Below are 23042 nucleotides of genomic sequence, written 5' to 3' on the forward strand. Positions count from 1 at the left end.
AGGAGACATTGACCTCATGTAGGCCGTTAGTCATGTTGTAATCATCTTGGTGTTATTGTCCTCATCAGCCATAAAAATGACTCTGTCCTCATGTCTCTTTAAATCTACGCAACTCTACTTTTCAGTGACAGTGTAAGGGAATGGCATTTTTTTAACTTTCAAAGCATAGTTCAGCCTAGAATGTCAGGTAAAGGCAAGGTTCCACTTGGAAAACAAATAAACAAATCCCTATTCTTGTTCATCCTTCTCACTTTGAAGTAGTAGGATTGATGACTTTGTTGAATTGCTTTTAAGACAACAGCTGATTGCTTGGAGGTGTTACAATATGTAGGTTAAATTCATCAGTGTCAGATTTTTTTAATACTGAATTTTGTCAACCATCCTTTCCAGGTCTTTATTTTTCATTTTATAATTCATAAACAGTCCTACAAATTTGGAATTCAAGATTATACTGATTTTTCTATTTGTGGTTAGGTAAAACGGCTAAGTTGAATCTTGCATGTCTTTGTGGTAGGATTTTAATTTTAATCTGTACTAAGCATAAAATAAGAGTATTTCAGTATTAGAGGACACTAGCTGTTGTTGAAAGTATTGATAATTAGATATGAGCCTGAACTGAGATTTTTCTGAAATGCTGTCTGCATTTTCCTTAAACTAAAGCTTACCAAGAGAAAAATTACTTAAAAACTTTGGAGTATAGAACTTCATAGTTCTGTGCTATAGATAATTTGCTACACCATCTGATATGCAACATTTTCAGAGCTTGTTTTCAAAAGACACTTTTCATTCCATGGAACATGGAAAATGCTTAGAAGATTGGACACTGGCATTTATCCTCTGGAGTAGAAGAAAAAATGTTAACTGCTAGTTTGTAAAGTGAGAGAAGATGATTATGCAATAAATATGTTTCCAAGATTCATTTATTTGGATTGTCTTTGTGCAGCCCACCACCTTAATTAAGACTGTGTTTTACACTTGATAATGTCTTTCCATGTGGTTGCACTTTTTGTTCTCATTTCAAACATCTGGTCTTCAGCAATAGTAATAGCACTCCAAAAAACAAATGTCCAGGTCCCTCTTGTATCTCTTAAGAGAGCTTCTCATCAGACAAGAGCATCCTTGGTACTAATTTTCAAAATTATTAGAAGTAATCAAAAACTGCAATTATATCATACAGAAGTTTTTATTTCAGCCCTAATAATTGTGTGTTTTGGCATAATGCAAATCAGAAAGCTTTTGGCTATAACAATTAGATCAAAAATAAATCCTCAATTAAAAGCTTCTTCCAAGATAATCCTTTTGGGGAATAAGACAGATCTGATTTTCATCTTCAGCTGTAGGAATGATATTCACAACTGACACTGTTCTCCTCTTCCTTCCCACAGCATGCACACATGCATTTCACTTTTATGTGAAATGTCTTTGACTCAATTTTCAGGATTAAATGTTATCACCACCAAAGCTGAGAAAGATTGAAAGTTCTTAATTTTATCCTTTCGTTTGGCTCAATCACTCTGTACTTGTAAGTCATTATTGTTCAACTGTCACTGAAGTACAAAAATTGAATCTTTATTGGGTTCACTTATCACAGTAGATGCAATTTAAGGTGAAATTTAGCATTTAAGAACTAGACATTACCATGTTAATCTTCATGCCTTGTTTGAAAGTTAGTGCAGCTTTTGTCCTGTCACTTGGTTGCCCGTGATCTATTTGGGGTTTTTTGAAATGTTGTAGTTTCCATAAAATATGGAGGTGTGTATAAAGCCTGATTAGATAAATTTTAAGGTTTAAGGTCTTTAGTAGGTTTTTTGACATGTGCTCTGTGTTTAATAATTTTTTTTATCTCATTCTTTAAATGCCTTATACAGTTTTCATTATAATGGATTTAAGACTACACTGTTTGCTCTTCATGAGGATAAAGGGCAAATGATTAAGAAGTTAAACAATATTTGTCCTGCTTAAGTGAATAATTATTTCTAAATAACAATACGACTTGATTCCTGCTCCAAGTTATCAAAGGAAAAAGCTGTACTTACTGCTTCTGAATAGAATTCATTAGTGTTTTAACTGACAGATGCATAAAGCTTCCTAATTGTTTTGTGTTTAATCTGAAGAAAGGCAGAAGTAATATACTTTACTGAAATAAATTTTCTAAGAACAGTGAAAGCTCAGCTAAGTTATTAATGCACACATTAAGTGTGTATCAGTTTGCAAAGCTCATGTGAATATGCCTTTGATATTCTGATAACCTTTGTAACTATGGTTGTAGGTTACAGGAAAAAAACATTCATCTTCTGATATGAATATTAGCAAATGGTTGAAGTGTGTTGCTAAGTGGGAGTGCAATTTGGGTATGCAAGTCGAGTAACAATACTTTCAGCATGTTGAAAATTTTTTCACTTGCTAAATCCTTTTTTGCTATTGTCTTAAATACAGTTCACTTAGTTACCTATAATAATATCTAATTAATTTATGTTGACTTGCAGCATGGATTTTGAGCTATCATTGCTAGAAAAAGTTTGGCAACTTAGGAGACTAGAAACGGGCTGCTGCTACTTGGTTAGGAGCCCCCTGCTGAAGGAAAACCAGCATGCTGAACAGAAGTATCTTACAGGCTAAATGAGGTCTCTGAGGGGTAATTTGGACTGTGCTGGTCCAGTGCACAGCTAAAACTGTTTCACACCCATGTGGAACTTTTAGGAAGTTTCAAGGAATATTTTCATTGCTAAATTGGGGCAAGGTAATAGGTATGTGGTAATAGGCTGTAAAATGTGGTGCCATGGAAGGTACTTTTGGTTTGAATTTACTTCTGCTGTTGAGTTGGGGCTGGCTAAGTCCGTGTAAACTTTTCCTTCTTTTTAAAGTACCTGTTTTTCAGCAATGCAGAATTATTGGGATTTAATTAAGTCAAATAAGTACATAATTTTTTACTAATTAACCTTCATAATCCATGTGCTTGTTTTTCAGTAAACCCGATATGTCTCGGTTGAGGCTGGCTGCAGGGAATGCTATTGTGAAGTTGGCACAAGAACCTTGTTACCATGAAATCATCACCTTAGAACAGTACCAGCTGTGTGCGCTGGCCATAAATGTAAGGAAACTAGGTGGGACTTGTGGGTTATCAGCAAATGTATGAGTATATTTGTTGTTTGTTCTGTATGTTGTATATACTTCTGATAATCTGATTTTTATGCAGAATATTCAGCCTTGGCATGAATTTATTTTCCCAATACGTAATCCTGAAAACTGATTTTGGGTGAGAATTAGATCTATAGTACTGGACTACCCAGTGGGGGAGTGCTAACTTAAAGTAGTGAAATGTTGATAAACCAAGGAATTCAGTACTGATTTGAAGTAATATCCCAGCTGCATTATGACATTATTCAAAGTTGAAATGAGATGATAAAGTACGTTGGACTGTGGTGACAACAGTGACCTTGGTTTCTTGATGCTTGGGTAGACTATGTTTGGAATGCAAAGGACTGCAGAGATAGTTGCATCCTTTAAGTATTAGAAGAGATAGGGAGAGGTTTCTGAGTAGATGTTGGAATTTTCATCCTTAATTTCTGCCTGTGAGTCCAAAGTAGCAGAAAGGAAATAACTTGCAAATTTTAAGTAAAGATATAGAGATCCTCTGTGTTCCTGTCTTGTAGACTTAGCAAATTCTACAGAAATTGATTCACACCCCAAGAGTAAGGTGATCATGGAGGGACTCATGTTGGTGTTACTTGTGTAACTGCTGGCATTCTCCTGACTTTATGAAAGTCAAGAGATCCTCTGGAAGGAATCCCTTCCAGAAGATATCTTCAGTAATAATGATATTCCATTCTAGACCTTAATTCCTGTGGCTGGCTAAAGCTTTAAAAGCTGCAACCCATTTTAAATGTCAGAAGATTTGAAATTGGTATTTAATATTAGAAAATACAAAGTATAGCTCCTGTGTGGATATTGTTTATTTTCATATAGAGTATAGTTTTAAGTTCTTAAGTTGTTTGGAGTTGGGTACAGTTAGGCTAGAAAAATCATTCATATACCAGAGTAAGACAGTCTGTGTTAGGCTTGCAGATTGTTCTAAACATGTTTATCTGGTTTTTAAGCTTCTGTGCTCCTATGGGAAGGAGCACTTACCCAGTTCCCAAATGCTATGAAAACCAAAAGATATGGACCAAAACTCAGTTACTTAGGCAGATGAAATCTTAACAAAAATGCAGCAGAAATTCGGGGGTAATAACTGAAGGTCTTTACACCCAAAGCAAAGACTGATACTTCTCAGTCTTCCTATTCCAAAACCTAATAGAAATGTTAGTCTTGTGTCAAAATGAGTTTTAAAGATTTTTACAATTCAGAACAAAATTAGTAGAGGAAAATAGTCACTTACTGAAATGACAAATAAGATTTGTCTTTGTCCTGGAAAGGATGTTCTAGCCAGATAATGTCATGCCAGACTAGCCTTGCCAATGTAGTATTTGCATGTTCTGTTTTCTTCTGATCTCAATGATCAAAATCTGTTCATTTCTTCAGTCAATTCCCTCATGTGGCAAATTTTTGTTTATTGCAAACGTTAACCTTGCAGTTCTCCTCTATCAGATCTTGCCTTCATTGTTTTGACTCTCTCTTCAGTAGGTTATGTGCAAGCTCCTGGCTCTCCACTTCATCACTGCCTTACTTTCTTATTTGCTTCTTATTTTCCAGTTGCATCAGTCTTAACTGTTTGTGGATATCGATAACGTGTTTCCCTTTTTTTTTTTTTTGCTGTCTTTGGGTCTAATGCTTACTTGTATTTTGAAAGGGAATTTTGAGAGGTGATACTTACATTAGAGGAACATAATAGGGTCATCAACATTTATGAACAAGTTAGTATCACATCTTACTATAGAATCATAGAATAGTTTGGGTCAGAAGGGACCTCTAAAGATGATCTCGTTCTAAACACCCTGCCGTGGGCAGGGACATCTTCCACTAGATCAGGTTGCTCAAAGCCCTATCCAACCTGGCCTTGAACACCTCCAATGATGGGGCATCCACAACTTCTCTGGGCAACCCGTTCCAGTATCCTACCACACTCATTGTAAAAAATCTCTTCCTTATGTCCAGTCTAAACTTAACCTCTTTCAGTTTAAAACTGTTGCCCCTTGTCCCGTCACTACAGGCGCTGGTAAAAAGTCTTTGTCCGTCTTTCTTATAGGCCCCCTTAATATATTGAAAGGCCGCAACAAGGTCTCCCTGGAGCCTTCTCTTCTCCAGGCTGAACAACCCCAGTTCTCTCAGCCTTTCTTCATAGAAGAGGTGTTCCATCCCTCTGACCACTTTTTGTGGCCCTCCTCTGGACCCGCCCCAACAGGTCCATGTCTTCCCTGTACAGAGGACTCCGGAGCTGGACGCAGTACTTCAGGTGGGGGTCTCATCAGAGTGGCATAGAGAGGCAGAATCACCTCCCTTGACCTGCTGGCCATACTACTTCTGATGCAGCCCAGGATACGGTTGGCTTTCTGGGCTGCGAGCACAGCTTGCCAGCTCACATTCAATTTTTCATCCACCAGTACCCCCAAGTCCTTCTCTACTCCATCCCTTCATTGCCCAGCCTGTACTGATACTGGGGACTGCCCTGAGCCAGGTGCAGGGCCTTGCATTTAGCCTTGTTGAACTTCATGAGGTTCACATGGGGCCCACTCTTCAAGCCTGTCAAGATCCCCCTGGATGGCATCTCTTACCTCTAGTTTATCAGCTGCACCTCTTGGCTTGGTGTCATCCACAGACTTGCTGAGGGGCGTACTCAATCCTGCTATCCTTGTCATTAATAAAGATATTGAACAGTATCGGTCCCTATATTGACCCCCGAGGGGCACCATTTTTTACTGATCTCCGTTTGGACACTGAGTTTTTGATCGCAATTCTTTGGATGTAGCCATCCAGCCAATTTCTTATCCATCAAATAGTCTGTCTACAAAATGCATTTCTCTCCAATTTAGAGACAAGAATGTTGTGTGAGACTGTGTCAAAGGCCTTACAGAACTCCAGGTAGATGACATCAGTGTCTTTTCCCTTATTCACCTATGCAGTCACTCCATTGTAAAAGGCTACTAGATTAGTCAGGCATGATTTGTCTTTTGTGAAGATCACCTCTCTGTGGGTATCCATATGCCTTGACATAGCTTCCAGGAGAATCTGTTCTACTATAATATCACTTTTGTCACTTTTTCTCCTCATTTATTGATATTTCTTTGTCTTTTGTGACTTTCTTACTTGTTTACTAGAATTTAGATTGTAAGTTTGATCAGGACAGGAATTCTGCCTTTACTTTCTCTGCAGCTCCTAATGGATTTTGAATACTTGTTAATAACTTCTCTAGATCTTCTTGAGGTCTTCTGCAGTTTGCTTTCTCTTTGCCAGGCTATTGAGTTCAGATCCTCAGATGCAGAGTAACTGTAATGGTTTCAGTGACTTTTGCACTTGTAAGTGGTATTGTATTAAACTCCTACGGAAACCATCTGTATATTTGTTTTTGAGATACTTGCATATGTACATATGCATACATACATGTTTATGCTTAGAATGTTTAGTATTGGAATCCATTTCTTGATGGTAGACACTGATTATTCTAAAAGTTTATTCACTCTTAACTTTATCAAGTCTAGCCACAAAATAGGACATTCAAGTGATGTCAAGGCCAACTCTAGTATTACGTAATTTAATTTACAGCAAATTTTCTTTAAGTGGACAGATCAGGAAGCAGATTAAACAAAAGGAAAAGCTTAATTTTTAAGGTCTGTACTGGTTACACAGGTTCTGCTATGGTTCTGTGCTGGCTATTTTTTTTTTCTAAGACTGCCACTTTGTAATGTGGAATGATGATAGTGCAGAATACATAATTAGGTGTTGTCGCTAATTGCTGTATTAAGGTTGCACTGCTAAACAGACACTTTGTGATGATTAAATGCATGTAGTTTTAGTCATTTTAAAGTAAGTTATGTATGTGTAAGGCCAAACCTGTAAGCTCACCAGCAGTTAAGTTCTTTGATACGCAGAACGAATTTTGATGTCAGCAGAGCTTCATATTGAAATAGAATAGAAAATAATTGAGCATAGTGTTATGTACTTCAGTGTTTAATAGGCTTTAAGACCAGACTTAAGATATAACAAGCTTTGCTCTTGAAAATGCAATTTTAATCGTATTTAGAATAAATCCCACAGCTTTTTCAGTTTCCTTTGTCAACTCTGAGAGTGTTTTAATTGTTTAAGCAAGTCTTTGTCCATTTTCAAGAATCAGAGTTGTGTCTGAGGGGTACATGCTGCTTTGCAATTTTTTTTGAATGGTGAACTTCTGATGAATTGCCATTAAATTCAGAGAAGTAGGTACGTAAAATTGGGCTAATCTGTGAGGTTTATTTGTACGTTATTGAAAAATTTAGAACTTGGTTGAGTTTTGTCCCCCTTCTTCTTAGTGAACTAGTGTAACTGAGCTGAATTTAAGGTTATTCTCAATATTAAAAGATAAATAATAATCATTCAAATTTGTGCCACACAATACCATCAGTAATAATGAACTATACCTTCCTTTGTCCTCTTAGTCAAGGAGGACATGCTTCCTCATCAATATACCGACTAGGCACAGGTCTCATCTAAGCTTTCCAAAGGCTTTAGACATAGGTGGTATTACTGACCAGGAAAAAAAGGCTATATCTTAGCCTTCTGTCGGGGGGTGGATTTGCTATAAAGAAGCAGTAAATATTGAATAGGTCTAATGGTTTGGGTTTATGATCTTGGGTTGCTTCAACTCTGGCTAGAGCAAGCATTTCAGGGAAGGGAAAATGGGGCTTGATGAATTTCTTATGGATTTAATTTTTGGGCAGGGGGAGAGGGGGGCTTGTTTTATCCAATACATGATCTCTGTTGATTCCGTTTGCAAATTTAGCAGAGTCAGTGTTACCAGTGGTTTTCTCTCTGCACTTGCTGTTGGCTGATAGCTGGAAACCCTCTTCAGTTCTTTCTGGTTTCAAAACTGTCATTTGACTAAAATAGCTCTTTATTCCTGTTAATGTTTTTTTTGTCATATATTAAGAGGTAACAAATCTTTCCTCTTGACCTTTTTTGGCTGGTTAAATATGCCAAGCTGTTTTGGTGGCCTTGTTTACCTTATGCTATTCTGTACGTTTTCTTCTGTTTTCTACACCTGCTTCTGTTAACATTCCTTAGCCTGTGTAACTAAATGGTTTGTGGTATATTGAATGGTGTCTTAAACTATGTACATTATTTTCACACAGAGAATTTTGAAGTTCATATCTCTTCCGGAAATATGTTGCTTAATAAATTGTAGAAGTACATTTGCTGCCTTCATATTTTTTTACTTTGTGTTATTTGGCAACTGTTAGACACAGGTTATTCTCTTCTGTGGTCAGTCATAGTTCATAGGTTTCCACAGTATAATGGAAATGCTTGGTACTCTCTTCAGCATTTGACATTATCTTACCTGGTAATTCTGTTGAATTTTGTTCAGTTTCTAATGTTAATGGCTTTTTCGGTGCAGATCTTTGACTTTGGCTCCACAAAGCAAGTGGTCCTATTATAAACAACTTCATTAACTCCATGCCTCACTACTATGTTAAATTAGTCCTTGAGTCCTGAGTGTGATATCTTCTTATACAGTTTCTGAACTTTAACTCTTCTCCTGATCTTCAGGGAAGCTTCAACTGATTAATTCAATTTAATTGCTCTGAATTAGCATTAAAAACATTCTTACAATTCCCATGTTTCTGTGGCTGCAAGGTCTGAAATTTGATTTTGGCATATTTACCCAGGCTTCCATGTTCTATTTCACAGTTTATATTACTTTTCTAAGTTTACTGTTACCGTTTTTGGTTTTTTGCCTTTTTCTTAATAGGATGAATGTTACCAAGTGAGACAAATATTTGCTCAGAAACTTCACAAAGGCCTTTCTAGACTGCGGCTGCCACTAGAATATATGGCTATTTGTGCACTGTGTGCAAAAGATCCTGTGAAAGAGAGAAGAGCTCATGCTAGGCAGTGCCTTGTGAAGAACATAAATGTCAGAAGGGAATACCTGAAGCAACATGCAGCAGTTAGTGGTAAGAGAATAGAAGTCACTTTTTGGTACAAGTGCTATAGTTCAAATGTAAATGTGAGTAGACTGTGAAAATATTGGTGGTTTTCTGTTTATATACATAGAATGGCTGTAAATTTCACTTAGAGGTATCTAATGAAAACTGAAAATAGAGTCCAGGTTTTCTTTTGAGTTTTTTAACAGGCGTTTCGGAGATCTTCCAATTTTGTTAAAAACTGTGCAAATGCTTATGCCTAAGTATGTTGGAAATGAAGTAGTTTTTCAAGACAGTTATGGGTACTGTTTGAACTTAATGGTTAATTATGTTGTAAGTGAAGTGACAAGGATTAATTTTACTTTGGTAATTAATAATATGCAACCTTAATGACATAAATGCTGTACTAAATTGACTGTCTTTTTTTGCTGCTATATTGAGTAGCTTCTTATCTGGTCTTATGCTGGCAAAGGGCTATATTTGTAGGCATTTCAGGATGAATTTGTGTAATTCTTTCTTCCCAGTCAGATCGTGGGAATGCTTTGTAAGTTATTATGGACTAATGTTAGCTATCTATCTTTTATAAAATCAGTCCTTTTCCTTTTTGACTTACTCAGAGCTACACACATACAGTATGACAATACTGGTGTATGGTCATAGCTCTTCATGAAGAGCTATGGGCATTTTGAATAAGAGTATTTGAAAGTTTTATTTCTTTGAAAGATTACTGATGGTTTGGCCTTTGTGAAATGAAGGGGATTTTTTCATCTCATCTTAGGATAGACCAGACCTGTTTTGTGAATCTGATCTCACAGATGCTGTCAGATAACTGATTTCCTTCTGCATTTATGAATTACAGACTTTATATTAGCCATGTCAATCTGTGTGTGCCTTAGTCCCCTTAGACTTTGATCAGAGAATAAGTCTGTGGAGAAATCCTTTTGTGTATTGTTAATTAGACTTAAAAAAGAGCGGTGCTGTTCTCCCTCCTTGATAAGATGTAAAAAAGAAAAATCCATTGAGCAAACACCTTTGTGTCATCCTAAGACTATTCCTCTTGAAAGTTGAAAGCTCTTTAGTTGTGTAAGAGGAAAGTGTAAGAATTCTCATGAGTAAAAGTAATTGCTGATTTCCTAACTGTATTAAGACAGATGATGCAAAGTTACTATCAAAAATCTGTAGAAGAAATGAAGAGGAACCTGTGTATGTGATTCTTTTTATCCAGTAGGACCTCAAAGTGTGCCTGACTTCTTTTTTTTTTTCTTGCTGAAAGACTTACCTTGACTGATGCCATTGACTTGATGTGTACTGTAATCCATGAGGAGTCTGGATTAAATATAGATTGCAGGATCTTTTGAGGATTACAGTGTTAACTTTGACATTCAGATTTGCCAGTCTGAGCTTTTAACAAATAAAATGTCTTGAACTGCTTGCATCTTAAAAATATCATAATTGCAGTAGCACAGCTGAAGCTCAGTTCTGGTAAGATCATACTATTTAAATGTGTATGTGTCTTCCTCTGTCATTCTCCCTGCTGGCCATGTGCTAACTCAGGGTAGTAATGACAATAGTACCTCCTTTGAAAAGCTTCCACAAAAAAACTAGAGCTGAGAATCTGCGTCTTTGATTAATGCAGCTATTTTTCTGAATCTATAAACATGTGATTTTTGTGATACTTTTTTTTTTCTTGAAAACTTGGTACAGGTGAGGAGATATTTTTGGGGTATTTCAGCATTTGTTGAAAAGATGGTAAACTTTGGTATACCTTGCCTAAGGAAAACTTCCTAAGGACTGGTATCAGACAGTAAAATGCCTCTTTACTCCACACTGACCTTTTACTGGCTGGCAGGAATTACTCTCAGGCCTCTTAAATTCTCTAAATGCTATTCAGAGTGGAAGCCATTCAAAAAGAGACTTATTTTAATTGTGTATCTGTTACTAGTTTCATCTGGGTAGAGATGTGTGTCTTGCATCGGAATCTTTGTTTTCTAAGGCTGGGCTTTTACTTGCAAGTCAGTAAGTGGAAAAATTACAAGAGTAAGGATTATTTTTTTTAACAAGTTTCTTTCCTAAATGCTCATAAAGGCCTGTCATGAGGGTTTTTGGCACGTTCTAGTTTCAAGTGCTGGTAGTTCATATCCGTAAAGCTACCTCACCTTTCGGGTTGTGTCTGTCTTCATTAGAGATGAGGAAAGAATGTGTAAAAAACTTTTTTTTTTTTCTTTACTATTTTTTTGGGTCATGACAGGGGTTATATATAATATATGTCAATATTTGTCCTTTTTCTGTTTTGTCTGGATCTGGTTCACTTTGTTTTCCAGACCTAGCTGGAATTATTACTGTAGTTAATTAGAAATTGTACAAGGCAGGAAGTTAATGAAACACTTGAGTTCATGAGCTTTTGATGAGCATTCTACTGAAGTTGCTAATTAATACAAATAATAGTGGGTTGGTTTGCCCAGGACATGTCTAAGGCATGCCAATTCTGCTAGTGTTCTGAAATAATAATTATGTTCTCTTTCTTCTGTGCCACATATTTATTTTTTTATTTAGTTACGCAAACAGCTGCTGGCTAAAATGCAGGACAGTGCTTGAAGAAGTGAAGGATGTTCTTAAAGTTAATAGTGGAACATCAGTTGAAACATACTACAATCTGCTTTGCAAAGTACATTGGATTTCAATTATATAAATATAGCTTGAAATAGAAATTGGGTGATTTTATTGTTTCTTTCAAACCTTTTGATGGCTTACAGTCTGTGTAGTAGAGATATTACTCCTAATGATTAACTGCAGCAACTGCAATGGCTGTCTAAAAGCGTATCCTTGGAACTTGATAGCACTATTTTCTGTGGGCCTTCATTAATTTTGAACGCTTTCCTTGTTATCATGAATGAATCCAAATATTTTATGTAGGCTGTGCATTATCCCTATTTATGCAGACCTTTAAGAATGGGATAGATTGAGTAAGACTTGACTTATGCATGGCAATTATTTAGTTAGTCTTGTGAAATCTACAATAATGAAGTATTTTATTTGATATGCTCAATATTTGTCAAGTACATGTCATATGAGTACATATATTAGAGATAAAAATGTCAGTGTTCTAATGTTTTTTAGATAGTTTTCAAATATAATTATATATAATGATTTACAGATGCTTGGACTTCTTATTTATAACCTAATATGGGATAGTTAAAAGCTTACCGAAAGAAGATTTTTCCAGACTTTATCATGTCTTTCATGACCACTGACCAGCTCAAAAATGTGATTTTTCAAAAGCAGAACCAGGAATTTCCCTCCTTTCTTGACATGTACATTCAAGTGTTTATCCATAGGCATGTTAATACTATGACTTCGCATTTGCTACAAGCACTCAAGATCAGATGCTTGCACCATAGTAATATACATAGAATACTAGCGTGCCTTCCTTGCCTATCATCCTGCCTGTTGCACAAGATGCAGTTTTAATAACTTAGGTGTGCTGTGCATCCTCCAGTTCCTCTCAGTCATTAGGCTAAAGAAAGCAGTGTGGATGTTTTCTGCAAAATGCTTTTTGACTTTTGGTGTATAACTTGTCTTTTTGTTGTCCTTGCCCTGTGGAATATGACCTTTTTTATTCTGATTTTCATCATCAAACTTTGTGCTGAAGTTCACTCTGCATAGTGTTGGTTAGCTCAGGAATTTGTTTGTTACCTTATGGCATGTATATTTTGTGATCGTAACTCTGAGAGGGCCTTTGGCAACAATCCTTAATTTTTGAATCCCTGGGGAAAATAGGCCATCTGACTGTTGTCATGTAAGAAAAACTTTCTCCTGCAGTCCTTGCTTAGGACAACTTACAAGTCTGAGAGAATGCTAGAAAAAGTTTTGAATGCTTTGAATGTCATAGTTCAGTTGTGCTGCTCTGTTCAAGTGGGATTGAGCCTTTCAAACTCAGTCTACTTTGTTATAGCTTTCATGTTACCTCCTTTCCCTTCTTTAAACAGATAAGGTAGCTTATTTGTTTAAAGCTAGATTTTTAAACTGGATAAAGATAGGTAAGTTTAGACTGCAAAAAACAGAGTTTCTGTTCTGTTGACAGCAAGGCTGTACACTGCAATGTCCAAAGAAAGAGTAGTAACTTACCCTGCAGTTGTGCTGGTCTCACATCTTGCAGTTAATATGGATTTTGTGATCTCTCCTCACTTTGTCTGTTTTTCAAAGCCTTTCAGAATACAGGCTTTCAACCGAGGAAAGGATTTGGAGTAGGGGGTGACTGTAGCTATATTCTCAAGGTAGCTAGAAAATACGCAGCCCTGAGTGAGAAATAATAAAAATCTTGATTTTTGCATGCATGAAACATCTGCATATCGACCATGAGATGCAACATCATAAAGAAATGATAGGCCCGCATGTGCCTATACTTTATCTTAATGTATGCTGACCTTAAAATTTGCTCTTTCCTCTGTAGTAGAAAAGCGTATTTCTTGGTATGTAGTCTTTTGATGCATCTTTCTTCTGCTTTTCAGAGAAACTGTTGTCACTTCTACCAGAGTATGTTGTTCCTTATACTATCCATCTTCTAGCTCATGACCCAGATTATGTCAAAGTCCAGGACATTGAACAACTCAAGGACATTAAAGAGTAAGACTACTTTTAATAGTGTTATTTCTAGGGTTAAAACAATCTAACTTTATTCTAAGTTAAATTTTAATTCATTGTGGTACCCTGATATGCTGTCCAGTGCACATAACAATGGCAGTTATTTCTGTAAAATATTGTGAGAAATAGTATATATGCTTTTCTAGTGCTCTGTAATATCTTACAGAGGAAGCTTCACCTTTTGCTTATTCTACCTTCATTTCTTTTTTTCTAAAGAATTGGTTTCCCACAGTTAGACTGGTTCAAATTCTTAATACTAGTAAAACCTAGAGTAAACCACTTTCTCAAATGCGCTTTTTTAAAGAATTTCTTTTGCATCTCTATTCATGAGGAGTATTGCATTTCTCCTTTAGGTGCCTGTGGTTCATACTGGAAATATTGATGGCTAAAAATGAAAATAACAGTCACGCGTTTATCAGAAAAATGGTAGAAAATATCAAACAGACTAAGGACGCTCAAGGACCAGATGATCCAAAAATGAATGAAGTAGGTGATTTTTTTTTGATTGGAAATTGCATTTAATTCTGGCCTGCTTCTGGAAATTACTTGCTTTTTGTTTACATATCAACTTTAAAATGTCTTTCAATAGAATTGTGTGTGGGAGATGCTACTTTACATACTGTAATGATTATGTTTGTTGTAGTTTAGATGACAGTTATTTTCCTATGCTTCAGTAGATCTTGCACATTTGCAAGGAAGTTGTAGTAGTTTGCAGTCCTTCTGTTTCTGTCTCGGATTATTAAGCACTAACTTTAAATGTATGTAAACTATAATTTTTACTGTTTAAATCATCCACTAAAGTGCTTTGTATTATTTCATTTTAAAAGTGCAAGAGTAAGCTTAGTATAGGAGGAAAAATACATGCATTAGATGTGTCCAGTGCATATTCTGTAGTGAATGTGTCAAACCCTGATCTTGTTTTTGAGGTTTTTGCATCACATAATGTACAGATTTGTCACTTTTCTGCTTTTTCCAGAGATGAGATTTTTTTTTTAGCTTTGTCTTTGAAACTATGGCATACATATTCTTAAGTGTAGAAAGATCATGAAAGCTAGCTGTCTTCAACTGCTGGCCTACAGTGCTTTTGTCATTTGCTCCTATGTTTTACTACCATGCAATACGCTGTTTAAAATGCAGGCTAATGTTAAATGTTTAAGGTAATTGCTTTTAAGCTGTGAGTTCTTGTAGTTCTGTGCTCAAAAGATACTGTCTTTTGTTAAGATTTGCAATGAACTTCTGAGCTGCTATTTGTTTGGTTTTTTAAATTTTATTATTTACAGAAGCTATACACAGTCTGTGATGTAGCAATGAATATCATTATGTCAAAGAGTACAACATACAGTTTGGAATCCCCTAAAGACCCTGTACTTCCAGCCAGATATTTTACTCAACCTGACAAGGTATACTTTGGTATTTAATTTTTCTTGAGATAAGTCTGTTTAAATGTTTGTTAGTTGTAATTCAGGGGTTTTTTTCAATAGTTCTTGTAAATTCAGACTTCTCCCTATTATAATGTAGTTGAAAATGTATGTATGTATGTATATATTTTCGTAAATATTTATATACGTGTACACACATGGATTTCTCCCCCCCGCCCCTCCCCAATATTGTTGTTCAGGTTTAAAATTTCCAAAGAAAATAAAATCTTTCAGTATGACCTCCAAAATGTATATATCTTGTTCATTGATTATTACTGTGATTTTTTTTTTTTTTTTTTTAAACCCCCCCCACCGCCCTTTACAGAATTTCAGTAACACCAAAAATTATCTTCCTCCGGAAATGAAGTCTTTTTTCACTCCTGGAAAGGTATGTATGGTGTGGGGGCTTTGGGGGGGTTTGGTTTTGGTGCTATGTTTGTGGTTTTGGTTTGGATTTTTTTGTTGTTGTTTTTGTGTTTTTTAAAGAAAACTAATATGTAGTTAATTAAAAACTTCAAGTTTAAGAAAATAAATTGTTTCTGCCCAAAGGGTCTATATATATCAAAGGTTAGTAAACAGGTAGAGACAAAGAGATAGGTAGAAGGGAAAACTGCTACTGCCTGCTGCGTTGTGGTAATAGTAGGCAAAGCCTGTTGTCTTTAAAAAGAGAGAGTCAAAAAAAAAAAACCACCCCACCATACTACTTGACAAGTTTGCAAAATGGTTAACCTTTTTTTTTTTCTGCAGAAGACGACAATATTGCATATGAAGTGACAGCTATGGAAAACTCTAATATAAATGATTTTAAAAATCACATAAATTAATTTTTGGCAAAGCTGAATACCATTTTACAGTATCTTACAAGATAACTGACTATTCTGTGATTATAGTAATTTGTTCTTTCTAAATATGCGTTGTATTGAATAGCAATGTTCTTTCTTCACTAAAACCTAAACCCAGGTACTCTAGAAAAAAATTAAAATCTAGTGAAGGAAAAGACAAATTGTGGATTTCATTGGGATTAATGTGTCCTGTTCTAGATTACAGGAGAACATTCTTTTGCTGACTTGCAAAACAAATAAAAGCGCAGCATCTTCATTACCCTTAACTTTGCTAATGAAGCATTAGCTGTGAGCTAGTAACTTACTAATAGAGGAGCAATGCAAGTTAGGAAAAAATGCAGGAGCATCTTTTTGATTAGAAGTTGAAAGCCAACATTTATTGATTGGAATATATCATCACTATATTGTGCATTTGAGTATTTGAACTCCATGGATTAGAGAGTCACTTCTTACTGAAGACACAAAAGTTTTTAAAAGGAAGTTGGGTGTCTTCCAATTTTTGATCAGTAGTCAATATTAAGTTCTCTCATCCAGTTTTTGACATAAAACATTCTTGCTAGTTTTTCCTAACCTTAATATATTAAGTGTACTGTGACAATATTAAACAAGAAACATGGTTTATACTATCACAAAAAAATCACAGAATCATAGAATGTTTGACATTGGAAGGGCCCTCTGGAGGTCGTCTAGTCCAAAGCCCCTGCTCTGACTTTCCTCATATGAGAAATGCTCCAGTTACTTCTTCATCTTAGTGGCCCTTTGCTGGACTCGCTCCAGTAGCTCCATATCTCTCATATATCCTAACTGAAATTATTTTGAATCCTAAGGTAGCTTTTATATTATTTTAAATTTCTAGCACCATGTACTCTAGCTCCTTTTTTGTTGTTCTGAAATTTTGTAACAAACAGCAGAAGTGTATTCGACGACCAAAAATTTTCAGTTGCTTCACCATAATGAGAGCAATGTGAAATGAGAGTTGGTCTAGGGAGTCTTACTTTTGGGAATGGAAGACTAGCTTGAGTTGGATGTTAGTGGGGTGGATGTAAGCAGGGAACAGTATCTGAGGGCAGCAAGGCATTGAGTGTAGGTTCCGTGGTAAGGGAGGCGCTGTTAGTGCAGGTCCTGTTAGTGTTAGTCCCTCCTTAGTAGGATGTCCAGTGCAGTGTGAATTTGAACATCTCTCTGCTTTTGAGCTCTTCCTATATTCGCTTATTGATTAACATTAAGTTCTAAACTAATAGACGTAAATTCTTAAACTGGATTTTGTTCTCCAAGGTTTATTTTTGGAAGGGATATGCTGTTTTTCTTGTACTTGGTGCAGAGTGAATCTTTGGTGTAAAATTCCTGCCAGCTATAAAAGCATAACCAGCACATCCATGGTGCATATCTCTGAAAAAGGAACACTCAAGGCTGCTATGATGTGCATGTTGAATTCTTTTTTAGCTGTCACTAACTTTAGATATAGCTAGAATCTAATATTGAAATAGAAGATGGATCATCCTAGATAATGAGAAATGTAGGGAATGGTCTTTAATTCAATATTTTTGTATGTGGGTGTTTGGCATAAAGGTGTGTTCTCTTTAGGAGTAACTGAACTCTCTCAACTCTCTCAAAAGTTAGTATGAGCTGGAAGTATTTGGCATGTCTGAAAGATAATCCACTTAAATGAATAACCTGGAGCTCACCAGTGTCTGGAAATTTTGGCACCTTTTAAAAGCTGAACATTTTTAAATCTGTGCATGAAGTCTCAGAATCTTCTCCACAGTATTTGATTTTTGAGATTCTCATTCATTCCCAGTTGAAACTAGTGTGGTTTGCCATTACAGCTAAGCCAGTTTAATGGCGTCTTTGCTGAAAGGGCTGTCCTACTGCTGTTTCTGTTTTGCCAGTACAGATGCTTATCTGATCCAAGTGGTGAGCTGGTTCAAGCAGATAGATCAGCAGAAAGCAAACTGCACAAAAAGTGCTGAAGTGGCTTACTGCAAGGTCAGGTGAGCACCCAGTAGTACCAATGAGAAGAGGACAGAATATAACAGTAGAGAGAATAATACCATTTTTGGTGGCAGCTATTTGATTACAGCTTTGTCAGCTTCCTTCTGGTGTCTGTTGTAACCTTCATATGAAAATGTTTATCACTTTGTGTTAAAATTAAGATATTGATTGCAGAAAGTGAAATCTGTGAATATTTTAAGCATAGTACATGTTAACAATAACTAAATGCGTAGCTTAAAATAAAGGAAATATATTTTTGGTTTCAGCCCAAAGCAGCCAATGTTCTTGGAGCAGTTAATAAGCCTCTTTCGTCAGCAGGCAAGCAGTCTCAATCCAAATCTTCACGAATGGAAACTGTAAGCAATGCCAGCAGCAGTTCAAATCCAAGCTCTCCAGGAAGGATCAAAGGGAGGTTGGTAGACAACAAAGGAGCTTTGATATTTCAAGTATTTGTAATGGAAACTTTGAATATTTCTATAATGTTTTTTAAGTGAGAAACAGAATTCTATTACCTTATCTTGAAGTACAGTTATAGTACCATATTGGTATAACTGAAACCATGAATTTGGCTTTCTAACCCCCAAAATATATTTGCTTTAAAAAAAAAAAAACAACAAACCAAAAAACCAGGGTCAAATCACATCCAGAGTTGGCTGTAAGGAGGGAAGGAGAGCTTCATGTTTATTTTATTTCTATGTATATAGCACTTCCCCCCCCTGAATATATGTATATACACACATGTGTATATATGTGTGTGTGTATACATGTATCTGCAGTTCCTAGGAACCTTGTGGCCTGGCATAATGTTAACAACACGTCATAGACAGGGAGGACTGGTAGGCCATTGTGGTGATCTCGCATGACTTCCTCCATAAATTTGTCCTGCACTTTGCTGGACTTTGCAGATAAACATTTTTGGATTTTAGATTCCTTCTGTGATGGAGAGGGGGATGTACTGCAGTGCTACGTGAGTCTTCTTATAGATATCTGTCTTTAAAAATTATAGCTTATTTTGTGTCAGTTTTTTAGGTTATTCATCAGTTACTGTATCTTAAGTTCATTTTTAACTGAAAGTCACATTAAATGTCTGCGAAAAAAAATTGATAGAGATTGCATAGCCCCTACTATTTGTATTTTCTCACATTACTTCAAGACTGTGAGGAAATGTTATGTTTGGAAATAAGACTTCTCATTTGGTACTTCTGTGACTATTTAATATATAATATTAATTTTAAATGTACTGCAGTGTTTTGTAAGAAATACTTCTCAACTCAGAAATTCAAACTCAAACACAAAAGGCTTATTTCTTACACGTCATGCAGGTTCACATGCCAAAATACATTATTGGCTGAAGACAGGTTGGAATCCAGATTCTTCTCTATATCCAGTGAAATGAATCTTAGACCAATACTATTCTACATCCAGTTAATTTAAAAAAATGCTGCACTCACAGCCTAACGTGTTTTGTTATCTTCATGATCTCCCCAGTTCACCTAAGTTAAACTGATTAGTGTTTTGAGTGGAGATACCAAAGAAGAGAAGTCCTCTAGAAGTGATGGTAATGATGCATGGTATTTCCAGTTCAGTCTGAATATATACAGGCCAGCTTGCATCTGTTAAGATGATGTATAAAAAACGAGCCTCTGATTACGTTACAGTTACTACAGATTTTATACTTGTAGGAGTGACAATGTTTGTCTTTCTCAGTCTATGCAGTGCCCAGGCCAGGGAGTTAAGAGTCTGTGTATTTGAATACCACTTTTAATTTTCGTGCATAGCATATTTATTTTGATTAAAAAATGAGCACTGTTATTTAAAAATGTTGCTTCTACCTACCCCAGGGCAGATGAAACGAAATGACTTGTGTATTTGCTTTTGTATAATACCTTTTGTTTGTGGGTCTCAGTGTTTTACATATGCAGGAGGTTTTATTGTCCACATTTACATATGTAGAAACTGAAATAAAACCAAAATTGCTGCCCTAAGTAACAACAGAAAGCTGAGGGATGAACTGATCTCTGAAATCTAAATCTGCTGTTTTATTGCCTAAACCTCACCATAGGAAAGTGTGAGTGCTTTGGCTGGTCTGTCTGTGGGCATCTTTGATTGGTATATGAAAATGTATGCAAATGTATAGAAATGCACAGATCTCTTTAAACTCAATAAGGCTCTTCTGTTTCAAAAAGCCTCTTATCTTTCCCAGTGCAAAAAGAAAATTCAACTTGGCTTATGATTGATGCCTTTGTCCTGAGACTTAGATGCTCTGGCTTGAGATACGTGGTGGCTATAGTAGCCATAGTGAAAGGTTCTTTCTGCCAGATTGTTCATGGTTTAGGAACAGATTTCTTCTGAAGATTGTTGTTCTTATATATATTTTTTTTAACAATTGCCCAATGTATTATAATAATGAGGAGAATAAATGTTTATTCATTCTAGGCTTGACAGCACTGAAATGGACCACAGTGAAAATGAAGAATTCGCACTGGCTTCGCCCTTACCAGGAAAGAAAACTGACAAAAGGGACGACTCTGATCTTGTAAGGGTGAGCTGTTTCGTTGCGTTGCAGATGTTTCATTTTAGGTCCCCAGGACTTTAAAATAAAAATTAATGTGGTGGTACTTAATATCATTCAAGAAAATATGCTGAAACACAAAACTGAGTCGATGTTGTAAACTACTGGAAAACGTGTTTAGAGTTGCATATGAAAATGCAATGAAAAAAGGTTCAGTTTGTCTGTTTTTCATGTGTACATTACATTACCCTTGCATCATACTGACAACACCTGTAAGCTTTCAAGATTACCAGTTATGATTTGCAGGATATTGGTAATATTGACAGGGGTAGATTCTGCTAGAGCTAGGTTGATGACAATTAGTCCATGATTTGTCTCCTTCCTCAGGATTTGTTGAAGAAGTATTTAGGACATTGTTCAAGTTGGTAGCTTCCTTGGACTTCTGTTCCCCAGTATACAGTAGAGATTTTTTTTGTGTGTGTTCTTGATGATTACTTAAAATACAGCTTTGGAAGAATTAATTGGATTAGTTTGAGAATGATCAGCTACACTGGAGTTTTGGGGCAGCGGTTTAACCTGTCTGAAGTTTCAGATTGCCTTACGAGGTTGTAAAAGTCTGTATCACACATGATTTCTTGCTTGTAGCTAGCGAAATGGTAATACCTCATTACAGTGTTGATGCACTATAATTCTTGCCTTTTTTGTACTGTCCCATCACTAGTGCTAAGGCATGTTCTCCTTCTCTAGTCAGATGTGTGTTCCTTTCAATAGCTGTGAGGAATAGCAACTGTTTGTTCCCTGGTCATCTAGAATACCAAGAGGGCATCATGATTTGACTTTGAATTTAGAAGTTCAAGAAGGACTTATCTGAATAGCCATATGGATTCTGTTTTCATGCATGCAACTTGTACTGCAGTGAAGGCAGGAAAATGCTTGGTTCTGAATGCCAGGTATCACAAGCAGAAGTTGCAGCATAATTTTAAAGCTGTCTGTGCGTAATACGGTCTTCAACAGGCTTTTAGGGCAGAGTGAGCTAGCTGATACTTACAGACAAATATAATCCAATGTGATGTAAAATAGTCTTAATCATTAACAAGCACATTGCCTATGCTGTTAGATAAACAAACTGTTCTGTGAGACCAGCGAACCCCAAGGGGTAGCAGAATGGTGTCATTGCCATGCTCTTTTACAGTGTCAGGATCATTCAGGAGAAATGATCTGTGTCTCTATCTCAGAGGGAGGTTTTAGTGAATGAGCACTAACCAAGGCCTTTGAGAGTGGTAGGCCTTTGAAAGTGGTAGCCTTGTCCTTATTGATTCTTACTGATGGATTTTTGTACTTCTGTCAATCAGTAATGTTAAAGGTTCCTAATGAGGATATAAAAATTGATTTGGACTCTCACTTAGATGTAGTGCTTTAATACATTAATGAAATTATAAACAGGCTAAATATTGTCTCAAGCAGTATTTATACCTGTATCAGAATACAGAAAAATAAACCACAGACGAAAATTATAATTGTATTGTAGTTCTAAGAGCAGTTCAAATAATAAGAATTCCACATACCACTAGTGAATTTTGGTTCTTTGTGCCTTAATAACAGTTGGCAGTCTATAAATTTTGTATTTGGGAGACGCATGAAAAAGTAATAACACAAAGAATATCAGATTTGTTACAATTGGATTTTCTAGAATGCATTAAGGATGTCCTATATCTGATGTCACCGCTGCTTTATTCTTTTGACTGTCTCTGACATTTCTCTATTCTTCCCATTATGTCAGTCTGCATTTCTCTAGATTGCTTGGGACATAAGCTACTGACTAGTAAAAATGTCCTGAATTTTTGCTTGTCCTGAAATGTAAATAACCATTTTATACTGTGATATCTTGTGGGGAAAGCAAACCGGCCTATAACAAAACCAGAAAAATCAGAAATCTGTCAAAAAAAAAAAAAAACCCCACCAAAAAACCCCCACAACCTGATGCTTCCTGTACTGATACATCACTTCAGCTGTAAACCTTGTCTGAGGGTCCAAACAGCTGCTGGCATGCAATTCATGTTTAGAAGCATTAGGTTGAATTGGTAACCGACAAAGCTAAGTGATAAAGCAAATACAGTTCCGTATTTTGAGTACTTTTGAGGGCATTTGTATTTCACTTTGAGTATGTAAGCAAGCTGCTTAAGGTCATGGATTCAGAACTCATTTTTGGTTTTTTTGGAGCTGGGGAGCAGATTCTAGCAAGCATTAACTGAGCAGTAGAATTTTAATCAGTGAGCAGAAAGTCCATGTTTTAAAGGTGTCACTATTCAGGATATTTGTCTAGATTACATCATAGTGTAACACGTTAGTTCTAAGGTGGTGGAACACTGTTTAACCTGAGGGAGAAACTTTACTCTGAAACTTGGCTACACCTACTTACCTGGTAAAAGCAGCTGCAATGACAGATGGGCACAATCACTGCAACAGCAAATAGAAGAGGGGATAAAGAGGGTGTCAGTCATCTAGATCAACAGTTTCATCACTGAAGGCATGAACTGGCAGGAAGTGTCATCATTGTTCAAACATTTTTCTTACTTTCTTCTAG

General features: G+C 36.1%; 1 protein-coding gene across 2 annotated transcripts in view; it reads left to right on the plus strand.

Annotated features, from left to right (window-relative positions):
• The window catches only part of PDS5B (PDS5 cohesin associated factor B), a 97212-nt gene that overhangs the window by 66827 nt on the left and 7343 nt on the right, over nt 1–23042 (plus strand). Inside the window, exons 23-30 of one of the 2 annotated variants that reach the window (XM_059822300.1) lie at nt 2968–3091; nt 8879–9083; nt 13562–13676; nt 14048–14180; nt 14975–15094; nt 15438–15500; nt 18213–18358; nt 20383–20488. In XM_059822300.1, the coding sequence (XP_059678283.1) occupies nt 2968–3091; nt 8879–9083; nt 13562–13676; nt 14048–14180; nt 14975–15094; nt 15438–15500; nt 18213–18358; nt 20383–20488 (1012 nt within the window). The remainder of the gene's footprint in view (nt 1–2967; nt 3092–8878; nt 9084–13561; nt 13677–14047; nt 14181–14974; nt 15095–15437; nt 15501–18212; nt 18359–20382; nt 20489–23042) is intronic. The other variant, XM_059822309.1, reaches the window with a different exon arrangement.

This window comes from Gavia stellata, chromosome 1, assembly GCF_030936135.1.
Source record: "Gavia stellata isolate bGavSte3 chromosome 1, bGavSte3.hap2, whole genome shotgun sequence".
Classification (NCBI taxonomy): domain Eukaryota; kingdom Metazoa; phylum Chordata; class Aves; order Gaviiformes; family Gaviidae; genus Gavia; species Gavia stellata.